We start from the raw sequence: 22,111 nt of genomic DNA on the forward strand, positions 1-22,111 counted from the left end.
AAATGGAAAGAAAGTAAGAAAGTGTCATTTTTCATGTTTGTGGCACAGACACTCAATATTTTGTGGAAAAGCAGCAGCAGTCAACCTCCAAATTCTCTTCCCTCGAGAACTGTCCTTTCAACCTCAGCATCCAGCACCCACAGCTTTCACAGTCAATATGTGAAAAAATTATGTCTCAATTAGTATGACCCTTAGAGGGGCAAAAAAAGCAGCAGCAGTAATTAGGTCCTATTTTCCCTGAGTATGTGAGGGAGAGGAGGTTTAGCTAGCTTTTTTAAAATGGAAGTGTATGAGTGGCATTGACACCGAGACCCCAAACCCCAAGTGTGCTTCACTATTTGACTTCTAATGTGCTCCTGAAAACTAAAAGCAGCAGTACAAAGTGACTCCAAACATTCAGCCTCAGCCTAACATCACTTTCACTCACATCCCTCGTGCAGTGAGTCACTTCATCTGTCCTGTTCTTTGCATACCAGCCGTCCGCTGACCTCAGTTCTCCCTTTGCCAAACCGTCTGTCTCGCCTCAGTCTCTGGCAGCTCGGTGCCAACACATTACCCTAAGTTCCTTGGCATTACTGTTGGGTCTGGTTGGAGCCCAGGTTGGTATCTGTGAAGTCCGACCACAGGAACAAGCAGCCTTAATAGAAGCCAGGTCCTGGTATTAAAAGGGCCTAATATCCCATTGAGGGATCTCTTTGAATTTTAGCAAGGAATGGCACAGACAAGTAAAGAAGACTTGAGTTAGGTTTGCAGATGAGAACATGAATTCAACTTGCAGCTGTAACATTTCCCACTGAATGATTTTGAAGTGCGCTAACTGGAGGGCAGAGAGGGTATGATGAGCCTTTTTGCTTAGTACATCTTTTAGGAACATGTTTCAGCATGAGATACATTCGGGGACTCTGTTGGAAAATAACGATGTGACGGATCAGTTCGTTCAGATTGCCCTAGAAAAACCATGTTAGAGCCCTTAACAACTGTTAATGAATCATTCTCATTCAATTTGCCATATCTGGGCTATCACAGAGAGTTAATGCATGTGGTAAAGTGTGAAGCCACACTTGCTGTGACATGAGAAAAATTTAACCCACAGAAATATCTCGCTCTATGATTGGGTCTCCTTTTTTTTCTACAGTAGCAGGTAACACCGATGTGTTTGGTACAAGGTGGCCGTTGATAAATAGCTTGATGTCTGGGACTGAAAAGATTTCTTTGTGTATAAGCCAAGCCTTTGAGGCTGCAGATTTCATGATGCACCATCAACCACACAAGAAACAACATGGCAAGGACAAAGATAGTGAAAAAGATGTGGATGGAGACGAGTAGGTTGCCAGACAGAGTAACAAAATGAAAGAACTGTTAAGAAAAGAGATGATGAATTGATGAATGAATCGCCAAAAGTGAAAAATATGTGCGATCACACTGCTGCTGCTCAAATTTATATGCAGATGCTTATGAGGCACAGTATTTGCCTCCTTCTTACCTTTCTTAGTCAAATACCCTTGGCTACTAATATTGACTCTAGTTCCTGTAATGAAGCTGTCTGACATTGATGCCCTGAGTGAATTCCAACTCCAGGGATGCACCCAAAATCCTCTCATCAATAGCAATTGCATCATGGTGTGATTAACCTTTTAAAGACCTCTCTCTCTTGGGGTATCGGGGGATGTGCTGGAACAAGTCAGATCCATTTCGGCTCAACTTCACAAGTTCCAGGACTTAAAGGATCTGCAGCTAGTCTTGGTGTCAGATACCAAAGTGCATTACCGTTACGATCCCTGTCTGATGTAACATGGGACCAAAATAACTCTCTGAGACAAGAGATCTAGTTATTTACAAAAAAAATAAATAAAAAAAGCAAGTATTGGAGGAAATAAAAGCATTACTTTGTATATTAGAAATGTTTTCCTTTTCTTTCTTTTGGACTTAAAAGGAACTGTGCGTATTTTACATATCAAAGCCTGTTTACAAGTCTTGGGACATGCTAACTTGTTGTGGGAAAAACTGTTGTATAAAGCCTTATAAGGGTTTACATTGAGCTTCATTAAATCATGTTACCATTTGTTAGTAAAAATTTGAAAGAAGTTAACTTACCAACTTACTGTTAACAACTGTTAATGGTAATGTTGTTGGTAATGTAGATCCATCTTGATTATGTGATTTAAGATTAATGGCGTAATATTTTAAACTCTCCACAACACCTACAGTTCTTTTGTACCCCCTGGGCGTTCTGACCTGGAGGTTGGGAACCACTAATGTGTAACACTCACTTTGTGCTGTAAAAAGAAAAGAAAAGTGAGACCGAGGAGAGACTCATTTCAATTTAATGTATATTCTAATCCAGTCAGAAATCTCTAAGGAAAATGATTCCCTATAAGTTATCTGCTACCTTCAACCACCCCTACTCTACCTCTTATCTGAACTTTGTTTCTCTTCTCTGCCCACATATCACTTCCACACACATCTCACACATTACATTTGTTCCACTGACATCCTGGCACACCACCATTTCTTAATCCTCTGCTTTCTCTTCTCTTTATCTCATCCGCCCCTGCTCTGCTCTTCTGGTCCCCTCGCTCCTCCGTCTGCCTCTGCAGCAAACAGTGCGGCCCACCTTCTTTGCCAGGAAGTTTGAGGCCAGCGTGAATCAGGAGATAGTAAACCAGCTGGATTCCTACTTGTTTGGACCACTTCCCCAGGGAACACCGGCACTAAACTCTTACTGGGAGAACGTGTACGATGAGCCAGATGGTGTGGCCAGCTTGTCGGACACAAAGCTCACGTACTACCATTCCTTCTCACGACTGGGCCTTGCCAGGGCCGCAGCCTCGCTGCAGGGGAACCCAAATGATCACAGCTGCAGGTGAGTTTTGTGAAGGCGTGCATGCACACCAAGGTGAACAGGGAATGCACAATACCCATGGAAATTCCTCAATATACATGCAAATAGTTCTCATGTTTCCCTCTGTGTATCCTCACAGACATCATTACCATTTGTATCACACACCTGCACCTCCTGTTTGTAGTATGTACAGGTGCACTTCAGTTTGTTTTATTCTCTAAAGCCAGCCATGACCATATTAGCACAAGGCACCACTGCATGCTGCACATAAAAGGGCTTTTGTTTTCATTCTCATAAGGTTATATGTCATGGAAGTAGAATGACAATGGATAGCTCCAATAAGCAACTGGGAACTCTGGACAATACTTTTCATTTTGTAACATGATATGACACTCCATCAATTTATCCCTGAGAAAATGAGCCTTTATATGACATAAGACTGAAAGCTGGTCTTTAGGCTAGTCTGTTATTAGTGGAAATGAATGTATTCCAGCATGCTGTTAACATACTGTATGTGGTTAAAAAGAAAAGAAAATCACTCTATGCTTTCATATTAAATGACACATGGAACATTTCAGCTACACGTACTAAATTTTTGGTCTAATCAGCATATGTTTTAAGTAGCATCTGGCGTGGGAGCATTTAAGTTTCGGTGTCCTTTGTTTTTTTGCGACGTGATGAGACCCAGATGCCTCAAAACACAAGATGAGGAAACAAGCACCTACAGTAGCAATAACTGTATATACTAAAGATGACATCTTTATGTTCACCTTAATGATATCAACAAACAATAAAATCACTTTCCCTCCCACTAACCAGGGGGAAAGAAACTGCTTGGAAAACAGCATGAAGGGAACTTGTTTTAATAGCATATGCAAACAAACTGCGATTTCATTAGCAACACAGAAGCAATCACCTAAGCTGGAGTGCGCTTTGTCTGAACTGAGTTGGTTTCCTCCTCTTAAGCAAGACATCTAGTGCCAGAACATCACCACCCTTCCCCCCTACTGCATTGTGGGTGTTCCATAAAATCTTGCAGGTAAAGGCGAGCAATGAAAGGAAGCACAGTTTTATGGTTTCCATCTGTCAAACCTTAAAAATCGGCTACAGCTGTTTTTTTATTCGAACGCTGCGTCAGTTAAAATAGAGAGCCGATGCATTAAAAAGGTGCCCATACATGGGTGTATTTGGACCTGTAAGATATAAAATGAGGGCCTCAAACAAACAACATGTTACAGTTTTGACTGTGTGTAAAGCCAAAGATTACAAACTAAGGAAACATGTTGTAATGTGCATGTGTGTTTTCAATGATATAACTGGACAATGAACAATTTAGGTTGTAGGTGCCTGTCTGTCTGGAATGACCTCCAGACAGATACTGCTGGTGCACACTGAAATATAGACGTTTGTCTATAGTATCCGTCAAATATACTACATTTTCTCAGTGAATGATGAAATTCGAGAAAAATAAAGTTGGAGGCTATCACTTATCAAACCCTGTAATTATCATTTCAGTTGACATTGAATTGATGGCAGATTTTAGCCTAAATGGGTCTTTATTTTATCATTTAATCTGGTTGAATTTTCATTATTCATTGGTTTTAGATTATACATTTACAGCAGTATAGAGATGTGTCTTTTAACCCGAGCTGTATTCTTTGTTGTGCCAGCTCGTCTGGCCACACATGCATATGAGTGCATGGAAGTCACTGTTGTGCAGTAAAAATCTAGCAAATAATCAGGTTTTGTATAGTAAACTCTCAAAAAATAAGTGTTGCAAATTCTAGTCTTACTTTCTTCTCCTCCTCTGAGGACTGTGATTTGATTTTTACGATACCTGAAAAATCTTCTTCAACTAAAAAAACTCTCAGAAAGGCAGGGATAAGCCCACATTTATTAGTTTCTCCTGAGATAGATAGATCTATGAACTGCTTTAAGGGTCCAAATTATGATTTCTTTAGGTTAAAGCACTTGAGGTGTGTTCTGGAGTGAAAATTTGCTGCTTTATAACAACAACTCTTAGTTATCTAAGCTTGTGTCATGGACTTGTAAGTCAAATTGTTCTTTTTGTGCACTTCTCTTATAGTTGCACTTTTATTTTCTTCACATCTCCTTCATAGATGGAGCATTCTTAATATTTTTTATGCTTTTTATAGATCTTGCAATTGATATCGGTATTGTGAATTCTCTGCTTAAAGGACTGATTTTGTTTTTCTAATTTCTTTCCTTTGGTCTGTGAAATAAATGTAACATTCATAACACACGAGAGACACAGACTAGAGCTTATGTGGTGTTACTTATGCTGTCATATATCTTTTTAGTCTGATGTGTTCTACATTCTTCCAAAGCTTAATACGTCCCAAAAGTCCCAAAATTGTACTTGTACTGCTTAGAGACAGTCATACACTGATCTCAGCGTCATTACTGGGCAGAAGCATGAAATACGTTTTTGATACTACTTTATCGCACATTTATAGCACATTAATCGTGTGAGCTACAAAGACTCACACTACTGAAGTAAGACATTACAAAGATCAAGCTCAAGAAAAAAGGAGAAATACAAACTAATTGCCTTGTGATTCTCTTCATTCAGCCACGCCGTGGTTTATTAGCGTAATAATTGAACACAAAATGTGTGTGGTGGGGCCATGCAGGGCCTGCCTGGAGCCATCTTATTTATGCTTTTTTGAATTGGAGTTTTACTGATCAAGCCAAGTAATTAAAACTGATCAGGTTTTTCCTTGAAGTACTTCACACTTGGAAATTTATCTTATTCGAGTTCTCGTCTTATGTCCAAAGCCAGCTCACATATGCCAAGTGTGTGTGTGGCCACATATTTTGCATGCATGTAGAATTTAGATGCGTTCCTAACGGATGGGTCAGCCTCAGTGTGAGACTGTAGCAAAATAGAGGAAAAGGACACAGAGAGCAATTTGAGGCTTTTAGCAGCTCACTGTGACTCGGTCGGAGATACTGTGGAGTAAATGCCTGAATGGAGCTTCTGTGCAGGTTACGACCAAACCCCTTCTCACTGCCTCTCACTCTGGCAGTCACTTCTCTTTTAGGAAAGATGTGTTAGAGGAGATTGAACGCTAAGGGGCGAGGACAGAAAGCAGGATGAAATAAAGACAAAAGCTAAAAAGGAATAGGCAAGTGGGAAATAAAGGAAATATAGCAGAAGAGAAACAGAGAGAAATAGACAAAGAAAAGGGGAGCGGGAGAGGGGGATGTGTGCAATGCAATCCTTGTGGGTGTAAATATTTGCTGTTCTGCTTGTCAGGGTAGCATTTACCAGGACGGGCTGACTCCTGGTCCTTTAGTGGAATACTGATGAGGCTGTGGGCACAGGGGAGCAGGGAGAAACACTATGCGTTTGTGTTTAAGCTCTGTGTATGTGTGTGTCTAAGGGAGAAGAAATAACGAAGAGTTTAGGAAGCAAAGGGATGAGAAATCTGAGAAAAAAGGAGTCAGGACGTGTGCAGACAGCAGCTGTGAAGCGTTTCCCAGCAGTGCCCATCCTTGCCCCTTTTTTGTTTTTCCAGAAGTCACTCCGGCTGGTTGCCCCGAGGGCCGACCCTCTGCCACACATGAAGTGAGGCACAAATAAACAGCAAACTAATCAGAGGGGCAAGACCGTCATTCAGCTTCAGCTGACTGGATGACCCAGTTTAACTTTGTTTAACAAACTCATGATATGCTTTGTGCGTGTGTTCAAAAATCTTAACAAATCTGAATCTGCTGCCAATGGAGCATGTGACTATTGTGGTCCTGACTATCACATGTCTTCTTTAAGCATCCCTCTAACTCGAGCTCAAAGTAACTAGCTCATTGTGAATAAATCATTTATACAGAGCAGGCTTGTTATTTATTTAATAAGTAGGTCTCAAAACTTCTCAAATGGTAATTAGGTGTTCACCAGTCACTAGCAGTACTGTGCAAAAGTCTTGAGCCATGCTTCATTTCTTTCTAATTTACTTCCAAGCAGCCAGACTTTCTTGTCATCTCTTCAAAGTCATCTTGAGCAATTGTTCTCCCGGCTATCTGAAAGTCTTTCTGTAGTCTTTCTGTAGCTATTAGTTTTTCACCCATTTTCAGCCAAGTCCATGTACCAGATCACTTTCAGTCAAATATGCTTTTTTTTTTTTGCATTTCTTTTTTATTCTTAAGCCACTCAATGCTGACCTATGAATTATTCAAACATAAGGAAAAGGCCCCCAATCTTAGGGATGAACCAGTGTTGTGTCTACACATAACAGATAACATTGTTTGTTCGCGTTTCTTTTGATGGATCTTCAAAAAATATCAAAGATAACACAGTTTGATAGACATAAAATAGTATTTTTGCACCAACAAGGTGATCTGTGTATCTGAAAGTGATGTCCTTAAGAAAACCCATCAAAGACCTGACACAGGACCTGAGAGAAGCATCTGACCCTTTAGTTGATCCATCTACTGTTCAGTGAATTCTCATCAGAAGTGGTCTCCATGAAGGGCGGCTGTCAAGAAGCCATTCAGAAAAGGCTGAGGTGTGCCAGATGGCACAAGAAGTGGACTGAAAATCAGTGGCAACAGGTCTTATGAATCCTCCTCAGATCCTGGACTTCCACATTATTGTGCAAGCTCTGTTTTAACCCATATACTGCACTTCCATTTATGTTTTGTACATGTCAACAATTGGCAGCAATTTGATTGCTGCACATATATTTTCTGTTCCCCAGCATATATAAAGACATGATGAGCAGCTCAAGACTGGGTGCACAGAATTGCATCTCTGATCTACTGCAGTAGCCCAGCACAGACATTAAAACTGAAAAATCCCAGTAACCAAAGGGTCGGCAAAGGAGCCCACAAGCAGCACTTCATGGAAATTATCTGCATTGTCGACACATGTCTTTGACCAATTCCATTTCTGTTAAAGGTCATTGAATTAATGTCCTCCGTTGCACACAATAAGAGATCACATTGACTCCTCACTAACCTTTACTGCAAGCACACATAAGCATTCAGCTAGATTTGCATGTCCATGGCCAGTTCTCTCCAGACGTTATCCAGACGGATCTTGATATTGTTCTCTTCTTACGGCATCAGCCCTGAAATGTAGACCAGAAGGTAGACTAGTAGGTATCATGTTTGCTAATGGATTCTCAATTTCTCAATGCTCTGCCAGGTACTTCCCTATTCCCATGGGACACCCGGTATCAGTGCATCTCTACTTCCACTTAGACCAGTTCCAGGGCTACCTGGTCAAGCATCATGCCACTAACCTGGCAACAAGCAAGCTGGAGACCATGGAGACCTGGGTGGCACCCAAGAAGAACTTCAAGCTTACCACACCGCCCACTAGCACGTTCAGCAGGTTGCAGTTTGCCGAGGTGAGTCTGCATATTGGCCTGTGTGCCAGAGCTTTTCTTCTCCATTTGCATGTAGGTCATGTGTTTGGCATGAGACACAAAACAACCAGTCAGTCATTGCCAGCATCAGGAAATGAGTTGTATTAAAACTTTGAGCACCACGCAGGAGAAACACAGCTCTTCAGTATATAATTAGAGGTGAGATATACAGCTCATTGCCATGGTGACCTCATATTCATTGCTACGACGCCCTTACCGAGACTTAGAGCAGCACATCGCCGCACAATTAAGCCGGTGTCTGTAATGGCCTTGTAAAATGTAAATTGACTGAATTCATCCAAGTTTACAGGGATGAGCGCTTCATGTGTTGCTTATTTGTTGTTTCCTAATGGAATCTTTTCACCTTCACACTGGAATGCTTCCCTTGATTGTCTAGTTATGTTAATCTGTGTTTCTGTTTATCACAGTGCCTGTTTAGGACACAGCCACTCAGCTATGATGTGACAGCCACAGAGTGTCTTTTAAAAAGGACAAAATTAACTGAGCGGATGTAAATTGACCTTTTTGTGTGCTTTATCCTGCACAGCTTTGTGGGAAGCAGAAATGTCAACAAATTTGTTTGTGAGTTTGTTTGAGCCTGTGGAAAGCACACCTGGGCACACCTTGACCCCGTTTCACCTTTCCCAGCCATCTCAGAGCAAACACAAAGGGATCCAGACACCCAGCCGCCATGCGGCTCCCTCTTACTGAGCCTCGTTTGTGTGTCTGGCCTATGAAACCATGAGTGACAGAGAAGGGATGCGAGCTGTGGCTTTTATCAGAATGCTCAATCTGAGAAAGCATTCGCTGTCTGGCACAGTGCAGTGGCTGTCAGTCAGTTTGTCCATCTGCCATTCAAAACATCCGCAAAGAGAGCTGAAATGAGACAGCACGCCATCGCTGCACTGGCTTTGTGCTTTTGTCAGCTTAGCAGATATGAGCCATATTACTGAAGCTGTACGTTGAAGTTTGCTAGATAAACCATATGGTTGGCTTAACTACATGTTCCCCGTCTTCTTTCAAATAGAAAGAAAGACATATCTGTCTTTCTTTTCACTCCCCCGTTGCTGCCTCACGGCTGCCTTTATAGGCCTTTTTACAGCATGATTTAGTATAGGACCACTTAAAGCCCACACAGTTAAAATTAGTATTTCACCTCAAGTCGGACTTGACATTGAGAGGTATATTATGCTCTGCTGTGTAAATCTTGTACAATAGAACAACATTGACTTTGACTTACGGTTAAATCCTTGTTATACAACATTATGCAAGATCAGAATTTCTATACACACGCTGTGCATACATTGTTCATGCAAAAAGCAGAAATAATGCATTTTAATCTTGTTTAATCTCCGAGAAAACAACGACCTGTCGTTTGATCATCCTTCCAGATGAAACAACAGGATGTTTAAAATACATGATGAAAGCTTTGTACAGAGTTGAAATTTATCCTTCAAAAATCTCTAATTTAAGTAAAATAAAGGTTTTACGTTAGTTTAAAAACTTTTGCTCAAAGTAGAAAAGCCTAAACACAACCCAGTTCTATTTATGCAATTCACTCTCTTCTCACGCTCTCATCCTACACCTCCATATTCTCGCACATTGAACAACAAATTCACTACTGACGCTGGCATTAAGTACAACAAGGAAACTGACATCGCACAAACAGCTCTGAGCAGCAAAGGCGAAGTTTTAACCCAGTATAGAGGGATGTGAAAACGAGGCACTGTGTGCCCCAGAATCTGCATAGCTAGCTCATCACAGCTGGTATTTGCCCCCACGCCAATCCAGAACAGCTCTGACTCCAAGCTGAAGTGAAAAGTTGGCAGCCCAAAAGCCCAAATAGTTATGTAGCAACAAAAATAAATCAGTTAGCTTAACTTCCTCCAAACCTGGAAGCTAAAAAGCTTGCTCGATGTAGAGAAATGGTATCATCTCTGCAAGTGAACTCCTACGCTAACGAATCATACTATTTTTAGACTTCCTTTTTTACGAAAAAAAAATATAAATATGTATAGAAAGATGCATAAATATATATAATATATATATACATTCATATAGCTATGTCAAGCTTTTATGGTAAGCTAAGCTAGCCAGTTATGTGCTGTAGTTACGTACCGTTAAGTGTATTCCCCACTATTTAAAACAATTTGTGTGCTTGCTTTTAATTACATATTATCATGCTAACAGTGGCTGCCTGCCTTGTGTATCCCACAACTCTTGGATATTAACGCTACACGTTTACAAGATGTAATGTGCAGATGGAAGTAAGGGGCCATGTCTAGGCAATTGTGACCAGAAGTCCTATGTCAGTTTAAAGGGCCCTACATCATGTTGGCTTCCCCGTCGCTTTTTTTCTGTCGCGATCTTAACATCCACCAAGGTCTGAGTTCTCTGGTGTGCCCCCAGAATCTTTTGATAATAGGCTGGCCTACATGAGCATGTTGTTTAAAGGCTACTGCACCTCAGGCCTACAGTAAGTAACAGAAAAAGTTTTGCACTTTCTGCCGCCCGTCTTTCTACATTCATCATTCCAGTGTGAATATTTATTAGCATCCATCCATCTTACCCAGTAGTGTAATGGGTGCCCCAGGGGAGTCCTTTGGTGTTCCTGGTGAACACCTGTGTTTAATTTTACCCCTTCTAAAAAGTGCTACTAATGAGCTTCTGAATGGACCTTCCAGGGGCGTTCATGTCCTAAGGTTTTAAACAGGGCCAGATGTACAGTGGGACTGTCCATGCCCTTTCCTGATCAAACTGGCCTGCCGTATTTAATGGAAGTGTCAGACTCCAGGCGCCAGCAAGCCGGTGACGTGGAGAAAAGGTTTGCAAGGTCAACAGGTCAGAGAGAAGAAACGTAATAGCTAGATTATGAGATGGGAGTGTTTTATGTTTTCTATTAAGTGAGGCACAGACAGAGCAGAGGATGAAACAAGGAATATAGGTAATAACATGAATGATGGGGCGTATGTGGAGAAAAGTAATAAATGTGAAATATAAGTCATAATCAGATCAGTAGTTTCTCCTTCCATTTGTCAGGTTGACAGCAGAGGATAAATGAGGGTTACTTTTTTGTAAATCGCAATGCATGTCAGTAATTGCCTTTTTAAGAATGAAAAAATATGAATCTAAGTCAGTGGACAGGTCCAGACCTGGAGGAGAATGGGATAACTGATAAGAATGTGTAAAGTCATGATGCGGTTGCCAGATTAGTATTAGTTTCTCAAAAAACTTTGTGCCTCTGTGCAGAGCAATAAGCAAAAGAAGGTCATAAGTCTGTGACTTTATGAAAGCTTGTAATTGGTCTTAAGCTAAAGCTTATTTAGTAGACATAGTGGGAGGCAGATTGATTTTGGAGGTCAATGTAAGCTCTAGGCTGAAGCTGAGATGTGCCACAAGTGAATCCCTGTTTGACCTGCTTTTAGACTGGTAGGAGTTTAGTGCTACTCTAAACTCCATCTTTTATCTGCAGATTTATACAAATAGATAATTGCAATATGTAATGTAATAAACTCAGGAATATAGTTCAAATGATCCTCAAAATATTTAGCTATAAAGCTAAATTACAGCAAAGCAATTAACAGTCACTAAATCAGTCTTGCACGTAAAGGCTCAACAAAACTCAAACTGACCTTGGTGCTCGACACATGCCGCACGGTTCCTTTCCAGTACACAGAAGAAACAGGAGCTGGTGACAACTAAGAATAACCACAAGGAATAGCATGCATCTTTTCATTTTTTTCAGTGAGTCAGAAACTGTGACTAGAAATTGTACTGACTGTGTGGGCAGTATATTTGTACTGTTCAGTTATTGTACATCAACGTACGTGTAGATGTACAATAACTGATCAGTACCCGTAAATGTTTGGACACACCTACCCATCCATTTTGAATAAGCAGATATGTCCAAACCTTTTACAAAAACAGGTTTATATATATATATCTTCTCCTGCTTAGTGCTCCTGTGTAAATCAGGGTAGTGATTGAGCTTCAGTCATTTGGCAGACAGCCTGTCAGACAAGCTGCATGTGCATCTTATTAAGAAGGGAGGCTGCAGTTTCAAGCTGCTGGCCTGAAACTGCTTGAAAAAGTTAAACACGGACTGCAGCTTCACCAGCTGTGCAGAATTTACCGTAAGTTGTGCTCAGTTAAAGCTTGTTGCTGAATAGACTGCCAGCAAGATCCAGAGGCAGGTCTCAAGGGTTTCCCTCCCACCCATCACGTGAATATTGTCGAATCTTCGTCTCACAACTTTAAGTTTAGACTTTTTACTGAAATACAATGAGAATCTTGGTTTAATACTCCCCTAATTTATTATTTGTGCTTGAATTTGGGGTGTTGTGTGTGCTCACTTTGAATAATATGTTCAGCTGCAGAAGGGAAATAATAAGCCATTTAAATGAGAAATAAATACGAGGTCCTAGAGGTTGGAATGCTAAAGGTCACTCCAGTAATTTAGATGAAAGCAAGGTGTCTTGAACAGATCGCCAAGACTCAATCTTTTGCTGTCGGCCTCATTTACACAAGTGATGTCTATTTTTACTGTGCATTGAAATCTCAGAGGATATAATCCTGAGTCAGTTCCAGTCAGCCATTGATCCTCCTGCAGGGTGAGGCTGCGTTAATCAGCTACCATTGTAAGGATGTGTGCTTCCCAAAGCTGCCATCCCTCTCACATTTCTGCAACACTCCAGACATCTTTCCCCATTGGTACTTGTATGTGTGTGTTTCCTCTGATCCTGTCACCCTGCCTCCCTCATCAGTCAAGTCTGCCGTTTTGCATACCGCACATTTTTTGCAGTACAGCACACACAGATCACTTCTCTTCAGCTACAGTCTAAACTACAGAGCAGACATTCAAGACAAATAGCTGCACTCATTTACCTCACCTAATGGTTGTCCATGTTTTTCATTTTCAAAAAGACATTACCAGTAATATTCAAAAATGTATTTTGATATTAAATCCTAAAATGTTAGCTTACAAGACATATTAACCTTCACGTGGTTCTTTGTTCCTCAGGCACTCTTCCAGTGTTATGTGGGCTGGCAACAAGTTCCATGTTCTACAGCCTGAGGCACTTTATGTCTCTTAATTCAACTAGAACATATTTTTCTCACTACTACTGCCTGTTCTATTTTTAAACTCATGTTACTTATCTCAGAATTGTCACAGGGAATGCAGTTTCCCCGAGTCGTCGATGGAAGCACTGAAAGCTCATTTTTAAGAGCTGTCCAACCTGGAATCCCAGATTTTTTTCCTGTCAAAGAGGCTGTGATTGCTGTGTCTGAATATACTCAGTGTCTTCCTCTTTTTTTATATTGATGGGGAGTTGTTATCTTCTCTCTGTGGTCTGTTTAGGTGGCTGTTTAGGATAAATATGACTAACACTGGTGTACTGCCCTCTGCCACTATCGTCCCATGACCAAAATATTTGTTCAGAGAGCAAACAGGGGTAGATTTGATCCTTATACCTTGGGGGATATGTTTTCGGTTTCATACGCTCTCCTTGGCATGTCTCCCAGACGTGGGCACTGCAGCAACTGTGGACAAATAAATTCAAATGTGCAAATCAGAACAAACAGCTTCTAAGTAATAAAACAATAGATAACAGCTATGTTGAGGGATGAGCTTGAGAGGGAAACTGTTTGATGAGGAATGCATGCTGAGCAGTACTCATGATATGTGCAGATGTGGGTTATCTTAATGCTATGTTTGATTAGTGAGTTTAATTTTCTTTCTTTAAATGGAGTTGTAGAGGTGAATTTACAGAGTACAGAATTTACAGTGCCCACGATGGACGTCCTGAGCGTTTTGCTGTTATTACCCCTCCCGGCCTCAGGTCTTACCCCATTCCGTCACTCGCTTCCTTCATCCCCTTTCTTTCTCTCCTCTGTCAGATTGGCACGGAGTGGGATGCCAAAGAACGCATGTTCAGAAACATTGGCGGCCTAATGGGTCCCATGGATGAGACGGTGGGCATGCAGAAGTGGAATAAAGGGCCCAACGTCACCGTCACTGTCGTGTGGATCGACCCCACCAATGTCATCGCAGCCACCTATGACATCCTGATTGACGCAAGCGCAGAGTTCACCCACTACCGCCCACCGCTCAACCAGCCTTTGCGACCCGGTGTGTGGAGCGTCCGCATCCTGCACCACTGGAGCCCTGTGGCTGAGATCCGTTTTCTTATTGCCCCACTGGCTTATAACAAGCACCAGCCTATTCGACAAGGTGAGAAAAGAGATTCAGATTCCCTCTGAGGTTGTTATGAGGCTTTATTCGTAACCAGTGCTTGTCATTTGTTTCAGCTTTTGGATAAAACAAAATTACTATTGATTGCGTTGCTATTCCTCAACAACAGAGGACTCAAGAAAATACTCAAGGTGCTATTCTAAGGACAAAATGTTTCACAGCAAATCTGGTTTAGTGGAAGTCCCACATTGATTTTGTAGAGACCTTCAAATTGTAATTTACAACAGCAGCATAGTATGTTAGGCTTAAATATTGAGTTTTGTTGACACTGTGTCATTGAGGATGATAATTTGTTTGGCTTCATTTAGTGTTTTTTTTTCTCTAAACTATATTCTGATATGTAGTCAGAGGTGTAAAATAATGCTTACTCCACTCAAGTACAGTTTTCAGATGCTATACCTATTTTGTGCTTATGATCATTTTTTTCCCTCTAGTTTTCATAGGGAATTTACTAATGATGGGACATGTGAATTAAAGCTGAAGTGTGTGTCGAGTGTGTGTTTGTCAGTGACAAAATAGGCCTCACTTCCAACAGTCACAGGTGACGAAGCAAGATTGTAAAGCAAGTGATATGAACTACTCAGATTAGGATTTGATAAGATTTCATTTGTTCCTATTTAACCAAAAAATATGCAAATTAAAAAACTGGGCAAGAGGCACAAATACATAAACAGATTTTGGCATCTGGACATATTATATAACAATTAGGACATTCATTTAGATTCATACACTGGTGTATACATACATACTTACATATTGCACCATTTTTCAAACCGCTAATCCGCTAATCCGCAGGTGGCTTTGCTAAAACATTTAAACCTTAATTAGCTGAAAACTTCAGGGCTTTAAGAAGCTTCATCTAACCATCACTTGCTGCAACATTATGTGCCTCTAGGTTGCACAAGAAAACATTTCACTTTATATTCCACATAGTCTTATTTTGTAATAAAAAAATCAGCCACTGTGGTGTGATGGCAATAAAGTGTCATGTTCTAAATCCCAACCTTTTCCCACGTGTCTGTGAAGGTCTTACTTGCTAAAAAATTGCTTATTGTGTTTAGTATTTTACTTCCCACTGACACCAACATTTTGCCACAGACTGATGCTGCATTCGTTGCGAAGTAATGATTGCTGATTTAGGTGTTTCAAAATGTCTGCAGACACACACAACCCTGCAGCGTTGCATTTGCAGCGATGCCCTTTCTAATCAAGCCTCTGGGCCTCTGCAGACCCTGGTTATTTGTCATCAAGTCACCCCTAATAACCCAGCAAGCAGCTCATACATACTAAACAGACTGTTAAACAGCAGTGCACTTAGCCCTCTAAAAACAATGACACAATTAAATCAATCAGTCAGCATGGATAAGGGGCAAGACTGCAGTGTTTTAATCTAGCAGCCAGTTTGCTTTGAAAGCCGCATGAGAGCCAAGATGCCAGCTCCAGCGTATTCATGTCTTTTTACAGTTTGATAATCTCCCTAAGCCATTTAATGATGAAGAGAAACAACAAATAAAGTCACAGCTTTTGTTTTAACCTGAGTCTCAGTGGGGCTGTTGTGCAACCGCATTAGTTACATCTTTATCACCAGTTTATTGTTAAGTTTGTTTTTGTTCAAACTTTCCTTTCACCTTTTTATGTTCTGGCCTCCTGATTGATGAATAAATCAAGCTGGTTTCCAGCCTCCATGCATTTTCCGTAATATAGTGCGTTCCTATAGAGGAAATACTCATGATGTCGTCTGACATGTGACTCTACACCTACAGATTCAGATTCAGGGTTTTCTTTTGACAAGTTTATAAAAGTAAAGGGAAGAAAGCTAAAAGTATGTACAGTACTTTGAAACTGGTATGTTAGATGACTGAGTAAAAATCATTATTGTGCAATATTATGACAAACCATGGACCCGTGATGTCTGTGTAACTGCATCAATTTTTCACTGGATGAAAAAAACAACACTACTTTTGTTTTGCATGATGAGGGTTAGATGTTAACTAGTCGAAAAAACCATGGAGGAGCATTGAAAGTTTCATATTAAGTTTGATATTGTCATTTTGATGGGTGGTTAAATCGAATATCTGACCGGCCTTTATAACCCTGGATCTCAAGTGTACAAATGCCAGTGTTTTAAATAGAGGGATTAAATCTTATTAGAGACCACGACAAAGGGGTAAAAAGTATACCCCAAGAACACATAATCTGTCTAATAACTGTGCTCACATATAACATAGACTGCACAGTGAATTCTACACTATAATTTCGTTGGCTGCTTAGAACTGCTAACAGTTTTCATTACAAAAGTTTAAACAAAATGAATACGAACTGTTTTCAACCAGAATGTCGGTTTGGGACCACTTTAATTTCACAGACCAATTCTTCTGTGTAAGACCAGGCATCAAAACTTTTATAGTCTTCAAGGCTTTGCTTCACGCATTTTTTCAGCATGCAAATGAGGTATTTAAACATCAAGAAACTCGATTTCTGGCCAGATGTTAATGTCCATGGTCCACAGATTGTTTGGAGGGTTGCAAAGATCCATGTAGAGACCAACAGCCTTTAATTTAAGAAGATATTCATTGTTGTACTGCCAATCCCACAACTGGTGGCGGCAGCCATGTTGAATGTTTTTGCTGCTTCGGGGCTGTCAGTTCAGGCTCTCTTGCCACGTTTATATATATCAGTTAACATTATGGCTACAATTATTATAATATTACTTATGTACTTTGCCTCAAATGCAGTAAATACAAAAAAGAAATAGCTACCTTTTACAGTGTCTCCAGAGTTTGGGAATTTTGGTCCGTTACAAGGAAGAAATATATGTTACATATTATGTGTCATTACGGGTTCTGGCCTTGCTATGAGCACTTTTCCTTGAGAGGTTGTTAAATTCATGATCTGAAAAGGTCAAAGTATAGAATATATTCCCTATCCTTAAGTATGATTTTTTTGAATGACGAGGACTTTAAACTCTGACGGAAGAAATAATCATTTGAGATTGAGAAGACTTGAGTTTTCTCTGTGACTTTGCGACCCTGTGGACATAGAATTTGGTGTGGGCCCCTCAAATGATGCTGATGCCCAACCTGGCAACCATAGCAACGGGCCATGTTTTGTAAGCTAATCAAATATTCTACTTTTAAAACCGAGATGTCTGCAGCGGTGGTTCACTTTGACAATCAACGCCCTGATTGGTTCAATATTGTAGAGGACTTTTCATTTAGAAACATTTTGATGTGAGTCCCTTTAGTGGTTAAAACAGCAACTAGATAAAGGTTGTTGCCATGGCTGTTAGAGCACCTCTTTGCTTCATCTTTGGTCAGGCATTTTGTGTCCTTAATTCATACATACATACAATGACACATAGTTAAATTACAGCTGTATAGTTTACATATCTATCATGTAAGGATACAAAGAATATTAATTAAATTTAAATTGAGATTATCGTTATGTGGGTATTAAGTGAGGGCTTGGCGCTGCTGTATGCTTGTTGAAATGTGCTTTGGTCTTAGCTCCTCCATCTCCGCGCCTATAATTTACTGCTGTGTCTGGCACCAGGTTTTCCTCCTACATGCAGTGCCAGTAAAACTTTACGATGTGGCAGCAGCAGGCACATGCACACACACACACTCATATCTATAACTGCCCATTTTTATTCAGAAGCATGAAAACTCCCCAGAGGCATGACTTCATAAGACTCACTGGAACCGCAAAGCTGGATGGACATTGCGCTGACTGGTGAGCACCTCATGTCTGACTGAATCATTCTGTCACCAGTGTGTGAAAAGCGCTGATGTCTGCAAACATCTGGGTGAGAGGGGGTTTGTGTTCCACAGCCACACTTAGAAGGGATGGCTAGCATCCCAGTTAGAGGACCAGTGAGGAATTTAAAGCTTCACTGGAGCTCAGGGTGGAGAAGGCGCTTTAAGGAGAAGCTTTGATTGCAGTCATCCTCTAGGACTTCACTGTCATGAGAAGAAGGAATGCAAGCGTGTTTGAGTATTTCTGACTGTTTTCATAAATTTGACAATGCAGTGACCTGACTTACAACTTCATAAAAGGGAATTAGAAAGTTCAATTGTATAATTCAATCCAAGCTTACTAGCAGCCAATTTAAACTTAGAAGACATGGCGACCGATCATCCACCTGTCTCTACTGTCCAAACTGTCTTTCTGACCACTTATCGTTCACTGTCTTTCCCTTCTCTGTTTCTCCAGAGGACACACTAAAGCTCCACAACGGACCGGCAAAGAGCAGCTACATGGAGCAGAGTTTCCACGGCCTCAACCCGGTGCTCAACATCCCTGTCAGCCTGGCATACGTGGAGCAGGCAAAGAGGAATGCGGCCCTCACTGGTCTGGAGCTCGAGCGCTGGTTAGATGGCCTTGTGGGCGAGTTGTGGGAGGCGGCTGACATCTGCGCCGTTGGCCCCACTGCTTGTCCTGTCATGCAGGCCTGTGCCAAAAGCCCATGGAGCTCCCTGAGCCCAGATCCCAAATCCCAGCTGGCACCACCACGTGCTAACGGTCGCATCAGGTAGCAGTGAGACCTCCAGCTGGACAGGAGGCCATGGCACTCTTTATTTTTATTTATTTGAGAGGTTTCTTGCAGGTTGGGAACGGATGAGCGTCCTTCTATCTCTGGGGGAAGAAGGTATTTTTTTTGGGTGGGAAATCGGTCAGGCTGTCTGGACAGAAAGCGAGAAGGAATGAGTTTTCCGATCCACCCACAGGGTTCCTCCTTTGTTTTTTTGCTAGCTTTGCTATTTCATTTTCTTGGTGTATTTATTTCTTTCTTCTCATAGCTGAGGTTTACTGTGATCAAGCGTTGCATTTTTCACGCTCTTATTTTGCTTCTGAATGAAGTATGAAGTCAGCTTTTAACGCCCTGAAAAGGGCACCGTGGCCATGTGAGTTTGGCTTGTCGACACTGCTTGCAGACTAGGTAGTGCTGCAACAAAGCCTTAGCTGTATAACCTTCATGAGGAATTAGCTGGGTACTGCATTAAATGTGCCTCCTTACGGTTTATGTGAGCAACGTCAAATGACACAATATCTGCGTATTCAGCATAACCCTCAAACAGTTACAGTACAGCTCGTATTGCATCGTTAAAAGCAAAGTTATTATGAAAATTGATTCAGTGATGTTTATGAATCAGTAGAATTATTCTCAAATTTCTGCAGTTCAGTGCCTGAGCAGGTTGTGCAACTGCTGTAACTCGACTAATTGTCTGCGGCTGTTGCTTTTGTTAGTATTAAAGAATAGGAACGCCAATACAAAGGTCTTTTTAGAATAACTGTAAAATTATGAAAAAAACTTTATTATTTAAGAAATTCCATGTAGACACTTTAGTGTTAATTGATTTGTGGCTGTTGTGCGACAGTATTTTTGGATTTAACACCTCCCTAATGTAGATTTCTTTAATAACACCCAGATTGTTGTGACAGGCAGCGGACAAAGAGAGAACTGATTTGTCTGTCTTTTTTTTCTAAATCAACCTGCCTCAAACTTGAAACAAAATTACCTTAAGCTGACCTTAAAATCCTTGTCCTTTTTTTTTTATTATTATTATTCCAGTCATTTCAGCGACACTTAATATTGTACATAACTATACAAGAAGTCTCAAAATTTGTGTGTGTGAATGGGGGGAGTCGATGAGTCACTATTTATTTATAAGTTTATATGAATACTGATATTTTTAGTCAGTGACTAAATAACTGAGACGCTGCCTTGGTAGCATGATGAATATCTTTTTTGTAAAGAAAGCCGCCTTTATTTACAAAGGCTAACACCCCGAACCTATGCTGTACCCTTTTTATGGCCCGCACCTGTGTGTTAGTCAGTGTTGTCCCGTCTGAATAGATCCTCTTGTCCTGGTTCCTTACATGGCTGTTTGCCGAGTCTGTCACAAGAGAAAGCCACCCTGACCTGTGAGGTGAGAGGTCAAGCAACCTTACAAGCCTCACCTAAAAATCTTCACAAGCAAACACTGGACAAGGTCTGGACTGAAAGAGAAACTGTGCTTTTTGGTGTTTTCTGGTTCTTGTCCGTTTCGAAATGACAGTGGGTGGTCATGATATTCATGCTGTGACAATAATGTACAATTTCAAGTGAATATTATATTGTATTTTGATTGCAAAAATTGATAATTTATTAAATCAGTTCTACGGCACCTTGTCAGCCCTATTTACATTTGAAGTACCTTTTCTGCCATCAGGACAATCTCTGGACATGTTAATTACATTCGCAGTAGCACTGTACTGCAACACATCCTGAACAAGAGGTTTGGTCACATATTAGTTTTACCTTGAAATAAGTTTCATCTGAGGCCAATTAGGTTTTCAATCTGTGACTGTCAACATCGTTTAGTCAACACATGAGCTCATTTTTTGTTTTTACACAGGCTAATGAAGAGACATTACTGTTCATTATTGTCAAGTTCACCTTGCCTCTCTGTCAGATGTGTGTATTATAACTGCTATCTCTCTATCCCTGTCAAAGCTACTCTGTTTCTGGGGTTCAACTGTAGAGGACATCCCCCCCGGCAGCCTCTGCTGCCATGTTATTACTTTGCCACCGTGCTTTTAACAGTTACATCACAGAATACATATTTAATGTAAGCTCAATGACCGTTTTGAAAAAAGGTGAATTAATTAAATGTAACTAAATGTGAAAGTCCTATTTTGTAACAAAATTATTCACAAATGAAGATGTACATAGGTATTTTGTATTGACATATTGTTTGAAAAAGTATTGTACATGTAAATACAGATGTGGTGAAATGACACAGAACTATTTGAGGTGTGTTTTTGAAATGTCAATAACTGGGCAAAAAGAGTGAATTGATGGTGTTTATTGATCAAAGTACATAACCCGTTTCAGTGATTTGGACAGCTGTGACAATAACTTTGTGCTATTTGCCTCTCAGAGAAAATCTGATTGTTGTTGTTCTGGCTGGAATGTATTGTTGAGCAACTGTTGCACAAATTTCTCTGACTGATGTTTCCCCCGTTTCTTTTTTTTCCCCGGGGAGGCTCTGTGTGCCTTAGCTGACTTTTAGAACCTTCTCTGTCCATAAAAAGAAAATCCTTATTTTATTATTTGTTTTAACCTTACGCAAAGACTACCGTGAGTCTGTCAAGTGATTCATTCGTACTGCAACACCAAAATGATGTCTGCTGTTGTATATATCATCAGGCCTTCTGTCATTATCAGCTTTTATTTTTTTCTGCCCTTTGCGGGATTTGTTTTTGTTGTACTTGCTTGTTTTACTTTTTCTCTGACTGCTTTTTGGAAATAAAAGTCTACTGAAAAACACCTTGTGTGGATCTGTAACATATCTGTAACATCCTCATTCCATCCTCGTCTCAACAGGCTCATGCTTGAGTTGAAGATAGGCCACGATTGTTTTTTAAATCGACATAATCAACTGATCAAATGACCAGGCATACCGTTATCAGCGCTATTTTTGATAATGGTATACTCTTGGGACTGTATGGTGGTGTGGTGGACACCCCACAGCAGGTTCCTGGATTGAATGGTGGGTGGGGAGTTTCTGTGTAGTTTGCATGTTGTCCCTGTGCATCTGTGGGCTCTCTCTGGGTATTCCAGTTTCCTCCCATGTTAGGGTA

At 40.7% G+C, this 22,111-nt stretch overlaps 1 protein-coding gene across 1 annotated transcript in view; it reads left to right on the forward strand.

Annotated features, from left to right (window-relative positions):
• xylt1 (xylosyltransferase I) overlaps window positions 1-21,761 on the forward strand; it is an 87,938-nt gene extending 66,177 nt beyond the window's left edge. The window contains exons 8-11 of the mRNA XM_075463695.1: window positions 2,598-2,863; window positions 8,010-8,214; window positions 14,131-14,464; window positions 18,698-21,761. Of these exons, the coding sequence (XP_075319810.1) occupies window positions 2,598-2,863; window positions 8,010-8,214; window positions 14,131-14,464; window positions 18,698-19,020 (1,128 nt within the window). The 3' untranslated portion in view covers window positions 19,021-21,761. The remainder of the gene's footprint in view (window positions 1-2,597; window positions 2,864-8,009; window positions 8,215-14,130; window positions 14,465-18,697) is intronic.
• Window positions 21,762-22,111: the final 350 nt, after the last annotated feature.

This window comes from Odontesthes bonariensis, chromosome 4 (assembly GCF_027942865.1).
Source record: "Odontesthes bonariensis isolate fOdoBon6 chromosome 4, fOdoBon6.hap1, whole genome shotgun sequence".
NCBI lineage: Eukaryota > Metazoa > Chordata > Actinopteri > Atheriniformes > Atherinopsidae > Odontesthes > Odontesthes bonariensis.